This window comes from Cupressus sempervirens, chromosome 4 (assembly GCF_028749045.1).
Source record: "Cupressus sempervirens isolate cs-2001-9-10 chromosome 4, ASM2874904v1, whole genome shotgun sequence".
Taxonomy (NCBI): Eukaryota; Viridiplantae; Streptophyta; class Pinopsida; order Cupressales; family Cupressaceae; genus Cupressus; species Cupressus sempervirens.
In genome coordinates this window covers 652,602,418-652,619,293 of record NC_143121.1, presented here as the reverse complement: position 1 = coordinate 652,619,293, position 16,876 = coordinate 652,602,418, and the positions used below count along the sequence as shown (strand labels likewise).

Genomic DNA, 16,876 nt, shown 5'->3' with positions numbered 1-16,876 from the left:
AATTTCTATAATTTTGTACTACATAATATATTCAGGCTCTTATGCCTTTTACCTAAAAATCATTAAATATATTTTAAAAATTATATCTATATATATATAGCTGTTATGTACAATTTGCTTTGTAAAAAATCAGATATGATGGTACAGGCCAAGCCATGTCTAAAAACAGAAGGCAGAGGCAAGTAGCGTATTTCTATTTGTCTCAGGATTCAGAGGACAGCCCCTATTTGCACCAGCAGTCATAAATGTTCTCCATGCCTTGTACAGATCAAAAAAATGCATCAGCCCAAATAAACATCTAAACTAGATTTGGACTGGCGTGAGAGAAGCATCTGATCCGAGCTCATTGAACACGAGTAAACAATAACTCGCAAGGTCAAAGTGTCAAGTAGCAATAAATTTAGGCTGCAACTCAGATCAGTAGCATTTTCCAGCAGCCTGCTGGTAGAACAAGCCTGGGATGGTTTTCAAGATACACAGAAAATAAGGTTCAGATATGCCTATTTGTAACCCTAGTGCAAGTTAGCACTGAATAGATTATTTAAATTACCTGTATATTGGATTTATAGTTGTAACAACTTTATGATTATACCCAATAAAATTCATAATGAATACCAACAAAAACATTTAGTTAAAACACAATTACAAGACAAGCATAGCAAAGTAACTCAAACAGAAACTAAACACTAGATCCAGAGTAGATACACTAATATTGGACTAAGCTTGCTTAAAGGCAAACGCTTTAACAGAGGTGCCTAAAGTGGCTCAAATAACTGAGAGTACAGAGAGTAAATTCAGCTAAACAATATTTAACCCACTTTATTAAGCATCTTACAATAAAATGAAAGCTTCTAAATTTAGGCTGCAACTCAGATCAGTAGCATTTTCCAGCAGCCTGCTGGTAAACAAGCCTGGGATGGTTTTCAAGATACACAGAAAATAAGGTTCAGAAATGCCTATTTGTAACCCTAGTGCAAGTTAGCACTGAATAGATTATTTAAATTACCTGTATATTGGATTTATATTTGTAACAACTTTATGATTATACCCAATAAAATTCATAATGAATACCAACAAAAACATTTAGTTAAAACACAATTACAAGACAAGCATAGTGAAGTAACTCAAACAGAAACCAAACACTAGATCCAGAGTAGATACACTAATATTGGTCTAAGCTTGCTTAAAGGCAAACGCTTTAACAGAGGTGCCTAAAGTGGCTCAAATAACTGAGAGTACAAAGAGTAAATTCAGCTGAACAATATTTAACCCACTTTATTAAGCATCTTACAATAAAATGAAAGCTTCTACTGTACAATGAGGTCCTACAAGCACAACATGTAGCAAGAGGTTCTACTAAATTGTTAAAAAAAGCTGAAATGAAGAGCAACTTCCAAGCCCGCCAAGATTCTATATGAATTTTTTTTATTAAAAAAAAATTAAAAAACTAAGCCCTAATAGAAAGATCCATCTAAACCAAGCTTAACCCTTCAAGAATTGAACTACTGAAATCTAACAGATATTTGTATAGTATTTTGCAAATCAAAACAAACTACTGGTCAACACCCCACAGAATTTAACAATTCCCTGTAATTAATTGCTATTTAGGGAAAATCAGAATCACATCAAGCTACTGTCTAGAAATAATTGATTATATACACATCTTGCTCACTTATTAGCTATCATCCCATTTCCTAACATTTTTCAAAAGTTAAATGAAGATAAATCCAAGTCTGAAGGATTTTTGCATAGAACTTTCATGACCACATTCAGATTGCAGATAGGAAATAATTTGGGCCATTAAATAAGTGTATATGGACGACAAAAATTAAATAAGCCTGTGTCAAACAACAATTTATGTAGCCATCTAAATAAATAAACTTCTAGACCTGCTCCCAGACAGAGGAATCATCCTCTATGTCAGAAATTTTCTTTTGATTTTTCACAGTAGCCACAGGCCGGCCTGTCGAAGGATCAATGATATACTCATTACGACTATCACCTTTTCGATTAATTGCTGATATTGGAGGTGATGGGGGCACTCCTCCTTTAGAAATCAGGTATTTAACCGTATCCGAAGGTTGAGCCCCAACAGAAAGCCAGTACTTGATCCTTTCCATATTGAGACTCATCACCTTCTCTCCATCCTTCACTGTCAATGGATCATAATAACCCAACCTCTCTAAATGTCGTCCATCACGTTTTGCTCTGCTATCAGTGGCAACTAATCGATAAAATGGACGATGTTTGCAACCAAATCTGGCCAACCGCAATCGAACTATGGCCATAGTGCTCTAAAATGTCCCTAGATTAGGAATTAAAAAGTTGCATCACTGTTAGTTTTAAAACATCAACGAAAAATTGTGCTCTAATTTAAAATTGGTAAATAAGAAATATAACCAAAGGAAACTTGTAAGTCATAATTCACCTTTCACGAAATTCCCGAAATTTTCAAAAAAGAGAATATGGAGATAGATTAGGAATTCATTTAAATATCACCAAGGGATGACAAATTTTTACAAACTCTTAAAATTAATTGTAATATTTACATAAATTTTTAAGTCTATATATATATATATATATATTTGGAAACTAATATTATATCTTTATATCGAGTTTCTCAATTAATTTATTGTTATAACCCATTGAAGTATAACCATTGCTGTCTACACTGCAGGCTCAAAAGCTAACAGGAGACTTGGCAAGCATGGTTGTTACAGCTCGTCTGAGACTTTCCTTGCGACTCAACTGGCATTCTCTTAATTGTAATAAGCAATTCTTATAGCAATACAAGCAATATGCAAAGGTGCAAGGACACTACAGTTAATAAAAACGCTACAAAGTATGCTTGTTACAGCCTCAATGAGACTTTCCTTCGGACCAGACTGGCATTCTCTTGATTGGAATCAACAATTCTAGTGACAATGCAAGCAATATCCAAAGCTGCAACTGTACTACAATTTAAGATAATGCTACAAAGTAGAATTGTTACAGCCTGACTGAGACTTTCTTTGGAACTAGACTGGCATCCTTTTGCTTGGAATCAGCAATTATTTTGACACTGGATTAAGCAACATGCAAAGCAGTAAGGATGCTATAATTGAAGATAACTCAGCATTTTTTATGAGCTGGATGATCATCATTATGTTATCAGTTATGATTTATTGGATGCAGCTATGCAGTTTTGAGTCAATCTTCTTCAACCTATATGATTCACAACTAATAACTCTACATTTTTATGAACTGGATGATCATCATTATGTTATTGATTTATTGGAGGCAACTGAGTAGTATTGAGCCAATCTTCATCAACCTATATGTTATGGGTGACATGAATCACAAGAGACCACAAGTCGACTATATATTTTTATGAACTGGATGATGATTTTATTCGAAGAAATATTTAGTTTTGAGCCAATCTTCATCAACCTATATTTTATGGGAAATATGATTCACAAGAACCCTTCTTTTATGACCATGAACTAGATAAATATTAAACATAAATCAATAAAAAAGTTCATGATGTTTAAGAGAAAAATATTCTAAATAAATTAGAGATAGAAGGGAATGCTTTCATAGCCAAGAAAACAATTTCAATAGCAGATAGAAAGCTTACTACAAGAGCAATGGTATTTCCCAATTTAGATACAGCATAACCCCCATCAATATAGAGCATAATGGCTGATTAGTCCATTCTAAATGCATGTGTGTCCTAGAATTCCAAGATCCAACACCACTCAGTGCAACAGAAGAGCCCCACAAACCCAAAAGACAAGGTTGTGGATGAAACAAATATAGGGTATATCAGAGTGTGACCAGGATCAAAAATCTAGAACATGAACATATTCAACCATGACTGAAGCTTAAAACCTTATGAGTCTTAAATCACATAGCTAAATACAGTCTACAACCTCAATAAAGCAAAAACTAATGTTTGTTTCCAAATATAGATTTCTATTACTTTTTGTGGAATACCCTTCTCAATAAATGCAGAATTTAATAGAACTATATATTACGAATCAAGATTAGCTGCAGAACCAAGAGTCACCTAGCTCGTCCTAAAATTCTTTTTCCAATTAGAAACCACAGCGAACAACAATGGCATCAAGGAAGTTTGTGATATAGGATTGCCTTATTATCATATCGAGACAAGTCATCCTCTCTTAAAGTCTCTGTACTTCAAGTTCTAAATTAGATTATTGTCCACAGCCATGTAGATAATGCATTCAACACATAAAGAACGTTAGATGCATTCCTGGGAAGACAACCAGAAGCCTGCTTCTAAATAAGTTCCAAATCACAAAAGAATTGTTACAATCCCTGGTTTTGACAGCTCTGGGCATCTTAAGGTTGAAACGACAAAAACAACAGGACACAGTATCATGCACAACATTGTTACACAACAATAAGACGCTTTTTTTAATACTATAGTGGAAAACTTATAATGCCATCCTTCAAAGGACATTGAGATAGACAAGCACTATGCCCAGACAAAAAAATATCAAGGCGATAAAAAATTTAAAATTACCAAACATCACTGTAAGTAGATGGATACATGTACTCAAACAGAGGTAACAGGAATTATGAAAATCATACCAGTGTGAGCAAAAATATATGATTGACACAAGTAATCCACATGCCCAGGTGCTATTTCCCAGTTTTTCCTCCAATTTTCAAAAATTGGTCCTGAAAAATAGATCCTTTTTTTGCAGTTGTTTGAAAGATAGATCATGGAGTGTGATCCGAAACGTTGATGAAAAAAAATCTTACACAATCAATTCCAGAAACAACTGAAAATTCTTATGGATTGTGGAAACTTACTATTAAAATAGATCCTCTTATATAATATATAAGTAAAATAATAATGTTCATAAAAGTTTGGTAAGGGGCAGGCACGTCATATATAGAATACATGAGTAATTACTACTCCCATGTGCTATTTCCAAATTTTTCCTCAATTTTACAAAATTTGGCTCTAAAAAAGTAGATCATGTTATATAAAGGTAAAATAATTATTTTCATAAATGTTTGATAAGGGGGCAGATCACATCATAAATATGATTAGGAGGAGAAAATCCAAAAGCTATTAGTGAGAAGTGTGCATATGTAATGCCTTCATTGATCACAACGATTGGTGACGAGCTTAGAATAATAAAAAGGCCACAGCTCTTGTCTGATTTAAATGCTAGGCAGCTGGGTTCATAGAAAATCATAGTAATAAGGAATGCAGGATTACGTGATGCTACATTGGACACTGGGGAAGAAGATTAGTGGCAAGATAGCATCTGGCTTGGAGAAAAGTAATGTGAAATGAAAGAAAATATCCTAGTTTTAGGGGTAAAGGGATGTAGTTAACTTGGACGGAGAAAAGGCTCAAGTGCTCAACATGGCTAGGATTTTGTCAAATTTTATCAACTATATTTCTACTGAGATTGTGAACCCTTGTCTGCAGATTTGGATATGAGAATGTGATCCCTAGCAAAAGAAATGTATATAACGCCCTAAGTTAACTTCAGAAGCTCCCTGCAGGCTTATTGGGATCCTGAGCATATTGTAAGGATAAATGCCTTTGATATGGCTCAATCTCCCACCTGCAGAAAAACATGCTTGCCATGGCTGCTAGCTCCTTCCTACTAGAAGAAGATATGAGCCACTAGCTCCTTCCTGCTGAATGAAGACATTCATGGATTTCTGGTTAAAGGGAAAAATTTGCAGAACTTCATCAGGTAACTTCAAGTGGCTCTGGAAAATCAAACTAAGCTGGCTCATGGTATGCAAAAAATTGCCACTTGCTTAAATTTAATACTTTCAGCTGCCATGAAGGTTGAAGAGTTGAAATACTGTGTGGAGAGTTGATATCATATTAATTTGTAGTTTTTGATGTAATTGAGGAGGCTTCTGTAATTTGCCTCCTCTGTCTACTTTCTTAGCACTTGCTGCAGGGTTGGGTAACTCCTTCCTGCTACATTAATACATGTTCTACTGGCACCTTCCTGCTGAATGAAGATTTAAATAGATCAATAGTTAAAAAGGAAGAAATTGTAGAATTTAATCAGGTATCTTCATGCGGTCCTGGAAAGTCAAACTGAGCTGGCTCATGATATGCAAGAAATTGCCGTTTGCTTGAATTTAATACTTTCTGCTGCCATAAAGGATAGAGAGTTGAATTGCTGTGTGGAGGATTGGTATCATTAATTTATAGTTTCTAATGGGTTTGAGGAGACTTGTGTAATTTGCCTCCTCTGTCTACTTTCTTGGCACTTGCTGCAGGGTTGGATTTGTCATAATTCACCCTTCCTTCTCAAAGACTACTGACCCAAATATTTTGTTAATCTAAATAATTTTTTTTAGAAACAATAAAAAATATGGATGGATAAAAAAAAATGAGGATGTGGCGAACCTCTGGTCACCAAGTTTCAGCACTTTGATGCTATTTTTTGGCAGCTATTGGATACACAAGAAAAGTTATTTTTAGCTGTGTGAAAATCATATTTATATTTTTATTATTGAACTTTTTTAATGTATTATATTACTCTTTCTGATCTCTATGTACTATATTTGACATGAAACAACAAAATCAGAATAATTTAGTTTTAGGAGAGTTTTTGCCATCCATCTGCACTTGGCCAGTGTTTAAATGGAAAGCTGCAACAAATAAAAAACATAAGATTAACCTCAAGCAGAAGACCGAATTATTTATTAGAGGACATGGCTGAAATTGCATCATTATTTAATCAAATCTGGAATGGATCTGATTCATGTTTGTTGATCCAGTCCAAACAAATTAAAGCTGTTTTTTCATACAAAAAACAAGTAAAAAGTATGTGTTTGTATATATAGGAATAGACTAAAACTAGGAATAAAGTTTACAGTACCCAATGGAATAATATAATCAACAGAACCCTGCAAACTTTAATGTCATTTAAAACATATATGATAAATATTATAAAATATTCATTGTTTAAACTTTAAGTTCAATATTGAAACAATAATATCAGGTTCCACAGTCAATCTTCAGCCTCCTAAGGATTTTCTAAATCATCAACACCAACATCATCACTGACATTAAATAGTGTAGAAACATTTGAAGAACCACAAGTAGTGCCCATGCCACTCACTCTAAAAGTGTGCTCACTTTCAGACTCAAATATATCATGCCGGCGAGTAGAAGCATCCAAGTCAGTTCTCTTTGGCTACATATCCCACAGCTTCATGAGAGTTTGGGAGCAATGCCTCCAGCAAGGTCAAAGGGTGGCACTCCTTTTGCAGGGACCTGGGAGCAGCATCCTTACAGGTACCTCAGCAAGGTAAAGGGGGTCCACACCTAGTCCAGGGTCTATAATGATATAGTGCAGGTTCAAAAGGAGCAGATACCCCACCAATAAGGCAAACGAACACTAAAAACCTTCAAACTCAATATACCTCTGTAAGGTGCACATCATTTTCATAATTTTTTTAGAAGGCAATGTAAAATGTGGGGGGGGGGGGGAATGCAAAAATGTGTTGAAAAGGCAGAAAAGTAGTCATATTTCACCTGCCACCTGGATTGTAGGAAGCTGTTGTGAGGTTTTTCACAGACGCCCTCTTTTCTTTGTTTTCTTTGCCAATACAACTAGTTGGTCTTTAGGGTCTTAACTAGCCACAATTTCAAGTCTCCAGACCTTAGGGGTTGTAAATCTGAGTTTTGGAAACCAGGGAAGGAGGATGGTAGCTCGAAATCAATTAAGCCATTGGACTCAGGCACAAAAATGGCCAAGAGTTGGAAATTTAGCATTGTCTGAAGTTCAAAGATTGAGGAGAATGAAATCACACCAAAGGAAACGTAGGTGGCGTTACAAGACAATTTGGAAATGAAAAGAGTTTGAGTAAAAGAATTCCTCAAGGATAGCGGAATTCTGCCATCCTGAAGGATAAAATCCTCTACATGGTCAAATTTTAGCCATCTAGATGAGGCAACTCGGAGCAAAATTTTGGAGGTGTGGTGAGTAAGCGAAGGCTACTGGATTGGATTTGATAGAGTTTGGGGGACTGAATTGAAGCTGTCAAGAATAAAAGAGCAAGTAAATTTCCTTGTTGGGCCCAGAATCCCACTCCTCTATGTTGGAGATGTGGCAAGGTTCAAGCCTTAGATTTGGGTAAAACTCAATCGAAAACAAACAGAATGAGGCCAAGTTTGTGAAATGAAGATTGATAGATGCAGATTCTGTTATAATGTGAGGTTGATGGTTGTAATTCATGTCAATATCTTTATCTTGGTGTGTCAGTAGTTGTGTACCCGCAGCTTAGTGTTGGTTGGTTGCATATTATCTATCAGTGATTGCCTGTGTATCAGGTGATGCGTGTTACGGTTGGCTAGGCATTAATTGTGTTACTATTTCATGCCTTATGATTTACGTCATTCTAGTGGATCGTGTTTTTGGTTGATCCTTTGTGATGCGTGTGGTTTGATATCAATCCCAGTAGCTTTTCCTGGTGTGGTCATTCATAACCGTTGGTAATGGTGATTGTAGTGGTGTGTTGTTGTGCTCAAGGATCGTTGTTGATGCAGGAGCATCCTAGGGTAGTGGGCAATATTGCAGGAGCATCGGGCTTGGATTTCATGGACCTTCTGTTTCACATGGTCAGGGTTATGTTTGAGGCATATTAGTGGACCTTGTCCTATGGGGGCATAAGGATTAGAGTGATCATATTGGAGTTAGAGCTCTTTTAATGGTTGCTCGTAATGTGTTCCTATTTCCTGAGCAAACTTCAAAGATTGTTTCTGCATGCCTTGATCCGAGGGAGTTAGCTTGTGCAATCTTAGATGTGGATCATTGGATGGCGTGAGGGCCTATGGCTAAGGCCACTTAAGGATATTTTGTCTTATGAGTTAGTTATGGTTGTAAACATAGGGGCTTGTCCTAAGTGTTTATTTAATTTAGTATGTCAGGCCGACTTGTGGCTTGAGTGTTTATTTAATGTAACTTGCTAGGCTGACCTGTGACTTGGTTTAGTATAAGTAGAGGGTCTTGTGATGTCTAGAGTCATTCATTTTCAAGATGGAGTTGAGCAGGAGTAGCTGAGAGGCGTGAAGTTAGCAAAGCTAGTAGCAGAGTGGGAGATTAGGAAACAAGAGGATTGCTTGGTGACTTGCGAGCTCAAGTTTAGATCTTTCTTGGATTTTCTACTAGATTGTTGTGTTGTTGCAGATCTAGGCTAGCTAGGAGTTGTTTAGATCTTGTGAGATCTTGCAGAACTATTACTATAATTGTTGAAGTATTTGGCCGAACCCAAAAGGCCTTACAGTCAGGCATGTTGGATGTAAATCTTATGATTCTATTATAAGAAATGGTGTTGTTTTGGATCTAATTTTTTGTGTTATTGTTTATATTCCAATGTGTCGTTATTGTTGGGGGCTAGGTCATCTCGTTTGGAGACTCACCTACCTTGCACTACATCAAGTGGTATTACAGCAAAGGTTTATTCTGGTTGGTGACTGTTAGGGATTTGTTCCAGAGGCTTTACGAAGATCTTGGAAGATGCCTCCGAGAAGATTGGACCCTAGGGCGATTGTAGATCTTTGTGATGCTATGGAGACTAAGATTTCACAAAAGATTAGATCAAAGTTCATATTTGAGATGGGGTTGATGAAGAATGACATGGTCGTTGAGATCATAAGAGCTATAGCTGGTCTACTGAGGAACATGGATATGGAAGATGGTTATGAGGAAGTTGTTGAAGACTTTGAGTTTGTTGGATCTAGTGGAGAAGAAAGAGCCGATTGCATGGAGAGATTTGTGGAAGACAAAATTGGTTAGTTAGATTGACCTGAATCTCAGTTGAAGCTAAAGCATAAGATGGATGTTTTTAATTTCTCAAGTACTTTGAATCCTGAAGACCTGATCGATTCGATTGGTGAATTGGAAGACTACTTTGAGTTAGAGGATATTGAAGATCCACTCAGAGTGAGGTTCGCACAGACTAAGTTGAAAGGACATGTTGCTTTATGGTGGAAAGAATTGCAAAGAGATAGAGAAGAAGAAGGTGACACAAAGATCACTAGGTGGAGATTGATGGTAACAAAATTGAAGGCTAAGTTCATTCCTATTGATTATGAACTTAAATTGTTTAAGAGATTGCAAAATCTGAAGTAGAAGGATATGATTGTGAAGGATTATACCAAGGAGTTCTACAAGTTAACTATTCGGTCTGGACATAGAGAGTTTTTCAAAGAAAAGTTGGCTAGGTATAGTAATGGTTTGAAATTCAATATCCAAGATTGGTATGTTGAAGATTGATTCGATTGAGGATGCTTATTAGTATGCTCTAAAGGAAGAAGACAAGTTGAAAAGAAAACATCAAGGTAATTCCCAAGGGAAGGAGAAGCAAGAACACTCGAAGAAGAACATACATATTACTGAGGATGAACCAAAACTTGTTGAGCAGAGGAGAAGAACAGGAAGAGGTACATAAGAGTACTTGTTTCAAATGTGGTGAAGGACATAGATCTTCTTAATGTCTCAATGCTAATAGGAAGGTCAGTGATAAAAGAGTTGTTGTGATAAATGAGAATGAGGCTTCGATGAATGAGCCTGAGCTGGAGGATAACTTGATGGTTCGGCAAGTATTGTTTGGTAAAACGGTGTCGAAACCTTGTCAAAGAAGAAATCCGTTCAAGACTCATTGCAAGTCTAGAGGTAATTGCTAGAATGTGATTGTGGATGCTGGTAGTTCTGATAAACTAGTTGTTGAGGAGATGGTTCAAAAACTTGGTTTGAAGAGAGTAAGACATCCTTGTCTTTATAGGATCAGTTGATTGCAAGATGAACATGCTTTGGAAGTGAGGGAGCGGTATCTTGTTAATTTTCAGATTGGGCAGTATGTTGATTAAGTGTTGTGTGATATTGTGGATATGAGCAATTGTCACATATTACTTGGTAGACCTTGGCAATATGATTGCAAGGCAGTACATGATTGTGCAAGAATGTGTTTACTATTGAGAAGAGTGGCAAAAAGTTTTCTCTAATTCCTTTGCAGGTTGTTGGACATGGTAGGAGGAACCTGAGGTCTGGTAGGCAAGTTGAGTTGAAGGATTCTTGAAGGGTTAGAGATCAGCATGTAAAACAGACCTGTGGCACACCAAAGATAGATGTGAAGATGACAGTTGCAGGAAGGGAGTTGCAAAAGTGGAACAAAGGCAAGAGTGCACAATTTGACAACTTGGAGGACATGTATGTGAAGAACCAATTCGTGGTTTATGTGTTGAATCCTAGGAGATGTTCTTCCAGTTACTAAGAACATTCCTTTTCGCACCTGGGGTCTTTGATGCACGAGCATCCTAGGGTAGTTGGCAATCCTGCAAGAGCATCAGGCTTGGATATTGTGGACCTCATGTTTCGCACAATTACGGTTGTCTTTGAGGCATACTGGTGTACCTTGTCCTATGTGCGCTTAAGGATTGGAGTGACCATATAAGACATAAAGCTTTGTTAATGGTTGCTAGTAACATGTTCCTATTTCCTAAGCAGACTTCAAAGATTGTTTCCGTGAGCTTCAATATGAGGGAGTTAGCTTGTACGATCTTAGATGTGAATCATTGGATGTTGTTTGGGCCTATGGCTAAGCCTGCTTAAAGATATTTTGTCTTATGAGTTAGTTATAATTGTAAACTTAGGGGCTTGTCCTAAGTAGTTATTTAATTTAGTCTATCAAGCCAACTTGTGGCTTGAGTGTTTATTTAATGTAACTTGCTAGGCCGACCTGTTGCTTGGTTTAGTATAAATAGAGGGTCTTATGATATCTAGAGTCATTCTTTTTCAAGATGGAGTTGAGTTGGAGTAGCTAAGAGGAGCGAAATTAGCAAAGCTAGTAGCAGAGTGTGAGCTTAGGAAACAAGAGGATTGCTTGGTGACTTGCGAGCTCAAGTTTAGATCTTTCTTTGAGTTTCTACCAGATTGTTGTGTTGTTGCAGATCTGGGCTTGCTAGGAGTTGTTTGGATCTTGTGAGAGCTCGCAAAACTGTTACTATAATTGCTGATTTATTTGGCCAAACCCGGAAGGCCTTACAGTCAGGTATGTTGGAAGTTAATCTTATGATTCTATCATGAGAAATGGTGTTGTTTTGGATCTAAATCTTTGTGTTATTGTTTATATTCCACTGTGTGTTTATTGTTGGGGGCTAGGTCATCTCCTATGGAAACTTGCCTACCTTGCACTACATGAGTTGTATTGCTTGAGATGGCATGACCTATCTCAAATCTATTTTATTTAGCCAACAGATTTGTGGCATACATCCAGTATAAATAAAGTATCATTTTAAGGGGGATGTATGCAAGTTTGTGAATTCAAGATTGTATATTCAATTTGTGTGATCCAGTTGCTTATATGTGAGCTATGTGCAATGCTAGTGTGAACTTACACAATTAGTTGATCCATGGAGGTGCAGATAGTAGTAGATTGTAATTGCAAAGGCTCAATAACTATACTATGTGGTATTTCTACTTCATCTATCATGTATTGGCTATAAGCATGTCTGCAATGAGCCTTATTCTATCAGCAATGAGCTTTATTGTATTTCTAGGGCATAGCCGTCCTGGTAGTGAAGCCTATCAGGAGAACCCTTTCCTATTGTAGTGAGCATTTTGGATAGTTAGCCTTGTTGTACAAATTCACCTCAGCCGGTGTTTTTCATTTCATGAGAATTAGTTCTCCATGGTTTTTCCCAGTTTAGGTTTTCCACGTAAATCATTGTGCTGATCATGTTGGTGTTTTTGTGCTTTCATGATTATCTTTAAATTGGTGATTTATTGTGCTATGACCAACAGATCTTAAGTGGTGGTTGTTGATTGTTTAGTATTAACCAACAAATCAAATGTTTTTACAAGTGTGTAGGAATAATCGATTCGCTAGAATAACTAATTTGTCCCTTTTAGTTATTCAACTTGTTCAACAGATCCCTCTTGGCCTATACGTTTTCACCTGGTATTTGGAGACCTAAATAGTGTTGCATCCTTTCCCAATTTGTACGATGGTCAAACAGAATGAACAATGCGATCGTCAAGTAGATTTGAGGATGAAGCAATGTAACACTAGTACTCGGGTACGTCAGGACGGCAAGACGAGTTTATGAGACAGGGGGCCAATAAGCCTCATTTTTGGGATAGTGGGGGAATGGCGAAGGGACAACAACAAGAGGGTGACGGAGCAAAGAGGGGTGTTGTAAAGTATACATATAGAACTTGAAATGCTAGTTATGAAATGATGTTTCAGAATAACCTACCAAATTAAAATACTTGAACATAGCAAAATTGCAACACAAACTAGAACCATTGAACATTCAACATAGTGACATATTACATACCCAATAGTCACATTCAAAAATCAAAATTCAAATAGAAATTCAAATACCCATCCCAGTGGCAGCATAATTGCACAATGGCAGAGGTGGAGGTACTTGCGTACTCATATACCCAATATAGGGATGTCTTGAGGATGGGTACTTTGAGGTTTGGGAGGGGGTGTGGGTCCCCATGTTTCACGGAATCATGAATCACTCAGGGATAAAGTGTTAGAAATAGCAGTTGTCATTGCACCAAAAGATTACCCTGTTAATGCTTGATACAACCACTAGAATTATAGAAGGCACGAGAGGTTGTTAAACCATTTTGCAAATCGCCACAAGAGACGCAATGCCAACAATCCCCCTCTTAGCATTACTCACTGTGGCTTGCACAGCTTTAAACCTATGACCAAGTTCTGATATAACTTGTTAGAAGTAGCAGTTGTCATTGCACTTGAAGATCGACCTATTAATACTCAATACAACCACTAGACTTTAGAAGACATAGGAGACTGTTAAACCATGTTGCAGATCCCTCTTAGGGATGCTGATGGCAAGAACCAGAAAACTACAAGAATAATGATTAAAAATGAAGAAAGGGACTCCACCTTTATTACTAACAGAGCTTCTATTCAAAAAAATATACAAAGTATGAGATGTCACTGACACTAGCTAACTCTGAGCATTACACCTTATCTTGTAATGTATTAACTAAAAAGAAAAACCCAGCCAGGCCAGGCTACTTATTGTTGTAGGTTTTTCTCCTCTTTGATTTTACCCATCATTTCTCCCAATTGAGAAATTACTTCGATTTCCCTCCCTCGGCATATTTAATGACCTCTCCCTTTTCTTTAATTTTTCTCCGTTATTTTAATCTAAAAATTGAAAACTATGGAAGAGAAACAGAATCTAAGATTGAAATTGGGCGAACACTGGCAAGAATATAAGTAAAATATTAGAAAAAGGATAAAAACGATTTCCTCTCCACCACTAACAGACAGAAACGGGCATTGAACCACAATAGACTTTCTCACAAACTCCGTCACGAAGATTCAGTAGAGATATGAAGGTGCCCAAAAAGTGGACGCGTATAAAAATACGATAGTTAAAGACACGAATAAACCCAAAATAAGTGCGGGCAACCCCATACTGAAGACTGAAATTATTTGAATGGGGCATTGCTTTGAACGCATTCACTAATTGAAGTCATATCATAAGTTGTCTCGCGTAATCCCACATTAATGAGGAACGAATACGCTCAAATAGCAGCAAATAATTTATGGGAAATGCAGACTGAAAATTTCCGACTATATTGAAGAAAGAAAACTTTCTACTGAGATTGGAATTGAACAATTGGATACGCAGAAAAAAGGAGAATCATTTCAGCAGAATATACCTTCGCAGGAACCTCCGCAGCTGAAATTTCCCGTTGCTTATCCGCAACTTCGCAGAACTACTCTAAAGTTATAACCTTAGAAGGCATGATAAACTTTTAAGACCGAGAAGTACATGGATAATGTTTAGGGGTTATCATGAGTGTGGGATGAAAAGTGGATAGATAATGTTTTGGGGTTATGAGGATGAAGTCTACACATTTTATTCTTCAAATCATTTTATATGGATCTCCTAATTGAAGAATGAAAACTCATTTATGGTGATTAATTGATGATTGGAAACATTCTCTAGACATTATTTTATTTATGGTATACATGGGCTTCAAAATAAGATTGTCTCACTTTCTTGAGCGTTTGAAGACTTGAAAGATAACATATAGTAGACAGTTGTTTAAAGATGGGAAAAATGTCTTTTTGGATTCATCTATTACTTGCACATCAAAGTGAATCGTATAAGATTGAATAAGGTAGGGTTTGGCATTGCTTAGGTTGGCTCCCTTACTAGTCTATTGTGTCTAGTTGCTTGGATGTAGTGTTATTGGTTTTCATTTGGTTGTGTTATGATTTCTTTGTACTTAAGTGATTATTGTGTATATTTGAGTTGTTTTATCTAATATCTAGGGATTGTAAACCCTTCAAAACCAATTTATTTCAATAAAACTAAATTTGACTCTTAAGTTATTATAGAACTAATTTGAAGTTTTCCAAAATACCACGGGTTGATTTACAGTGATCAATTCAGAAGCATATTGCTATATGAATGGCAAAACAAGCCTCGGATTCCAACTCATGCTAGAAGGAATAGGAAATTGCCTTAAGAGAGAGAGAGATAATGAATCCAAAAGTGAGAGTGAAAGGTCACAAAAGAATAATAGTAGAGGACTAATGTTACGGTTTTGTCATGCCAAAGGTGATTCAAGTTTCAACAAATTGAGTAGAAGTTCTGGAGGCGAAAAATTCAAAGGATTGAGCAAGATGAAGATCAGTGTGAATGAGAATGTTATTCATGTGAGGATTGTCTCAATGTGGGTAAGTAATAGACAATTGTTGGAGTCTTTGGCTTTTTCTAAAAGAAAAAGATGTGATCATAAAATGGTTGGGTCCATGGTCATATTTGAGTAAGATTATTAAATGGTGTAAGGATCAATGAAGTGGGTTTTGCCCCTTGAAAATAATGGTGAATAGGTTTCTTCGAGTGATATTCGCCACCAAAGAGGATAAGGAATGGACTCTCTAAAATGGCCTTTACATGATTAATGGAAGAGGACTATATATGAAAGATTGGCAACCTAACTTTGACTCTAAAAAAGAAGAAGTGAAGGTGATTTTGATCTAGTTTTAACTTCTTAACTACATAGGAATATTGGGCTAAAGAAATTCTCAAATTAATTGGTGAATCTCTAGGACTCTTGATTAAAATAGAGGAAGTTGTAGATCATGTAGGATTTTCTCTATACCCTAGAATTCATGTTTGGTGGCAATATTGTTATAAGCCACCAAATTATATGGTCTTAAGTTCATAAAAGAGAGTGTCAAAAACCACTTGTGATTAAAAAGGGAAAGGAGAAGGTTATTAATGTTGAGGGTATGGGAATAGACTTGGGGTTCAAATGAAAAGGTCTGGAAGGTGACATAATAAATAAGGAAATAATATGGATTACATAGATGAAGGACTATGTGAGGTTATAGTCTTTGTTGGGATAGAAATTAGAAAGGATGTTGTGGGGTTATGTGAATGACACCAAAGACTTCTAAAGGAGCTAAGAATCGAAAAGGAATATGTAGACCAAATCCTTGCACTTGATTGAACTGGGGGAGCACACTAGGATGTGGTGAATAGTTTTGTCCAATGTGTCAAAGAGATTCCTTTTTCTATAAATCAAAATACAGTAGGAGCAACATTGGATGGACTTACAAGTGATGATAGTCATAGTGGCAATACCCCTATTGGCGATCAAGGTAGGGAAGGTAATATTTTCTTGGGTGATCTAGGAGAGGTGGAGATGCAACCCAAGGATATTTCTCAGTAGAAAGTGGCATTTTCAAGAGGGTTTGTCCCAAACACAATTCCAAAAGCAAAATAGTGGGCTAGTTGTGTTGGTGATCGGGAAAATGAAAGAGTAGAAATGGTGAATGAAGTTTTATGTTGAAGGATTCAAATTGG

The 16,876-nt window shown here is 36.5% G+C and overlaps 1 protein-coding gene across 1 annotated transcript; it reads right to left on the bottom strand.

Annotated features, from left to right (window-relative positions):
• Positions 1-1,716: 1,716 nt before the first annotated feature.
• LOC149562933 (uncharacterized) lies at positions 1,717-14,886 on the bottom strand. Its single transcript, XM_089826378.1, has 2 exons — positions 14,715-14,886; positions 1,717-2,305 (listed from the first exon to the last, which is right to left on the bottom strand). The coding sequence occupies exon 2, from the start codon at positions 2,286-2,288 to the stop codon at positions 1,884-1,886; it is 405 nt and encodes a 134-aa protein (XP_089682504.1). The 5' UTR covers positions 2,289-2,305; positions 14,715-14,886; the 3' UTR covers positions 1,717-1,883.
• Positions 14,887-16,876: the final 1,990 nt, after the last annotated feature.

Excerpts from the sequence above, each read along its gene's own strand:
- LOC149562933 (XM_089826378.1), bottom strand. The coding sequence starts at position 2,288 with ATGGCCATAGTTCGATTGCGGTTGGCCAGATTTGGTTGCAAACATCGT.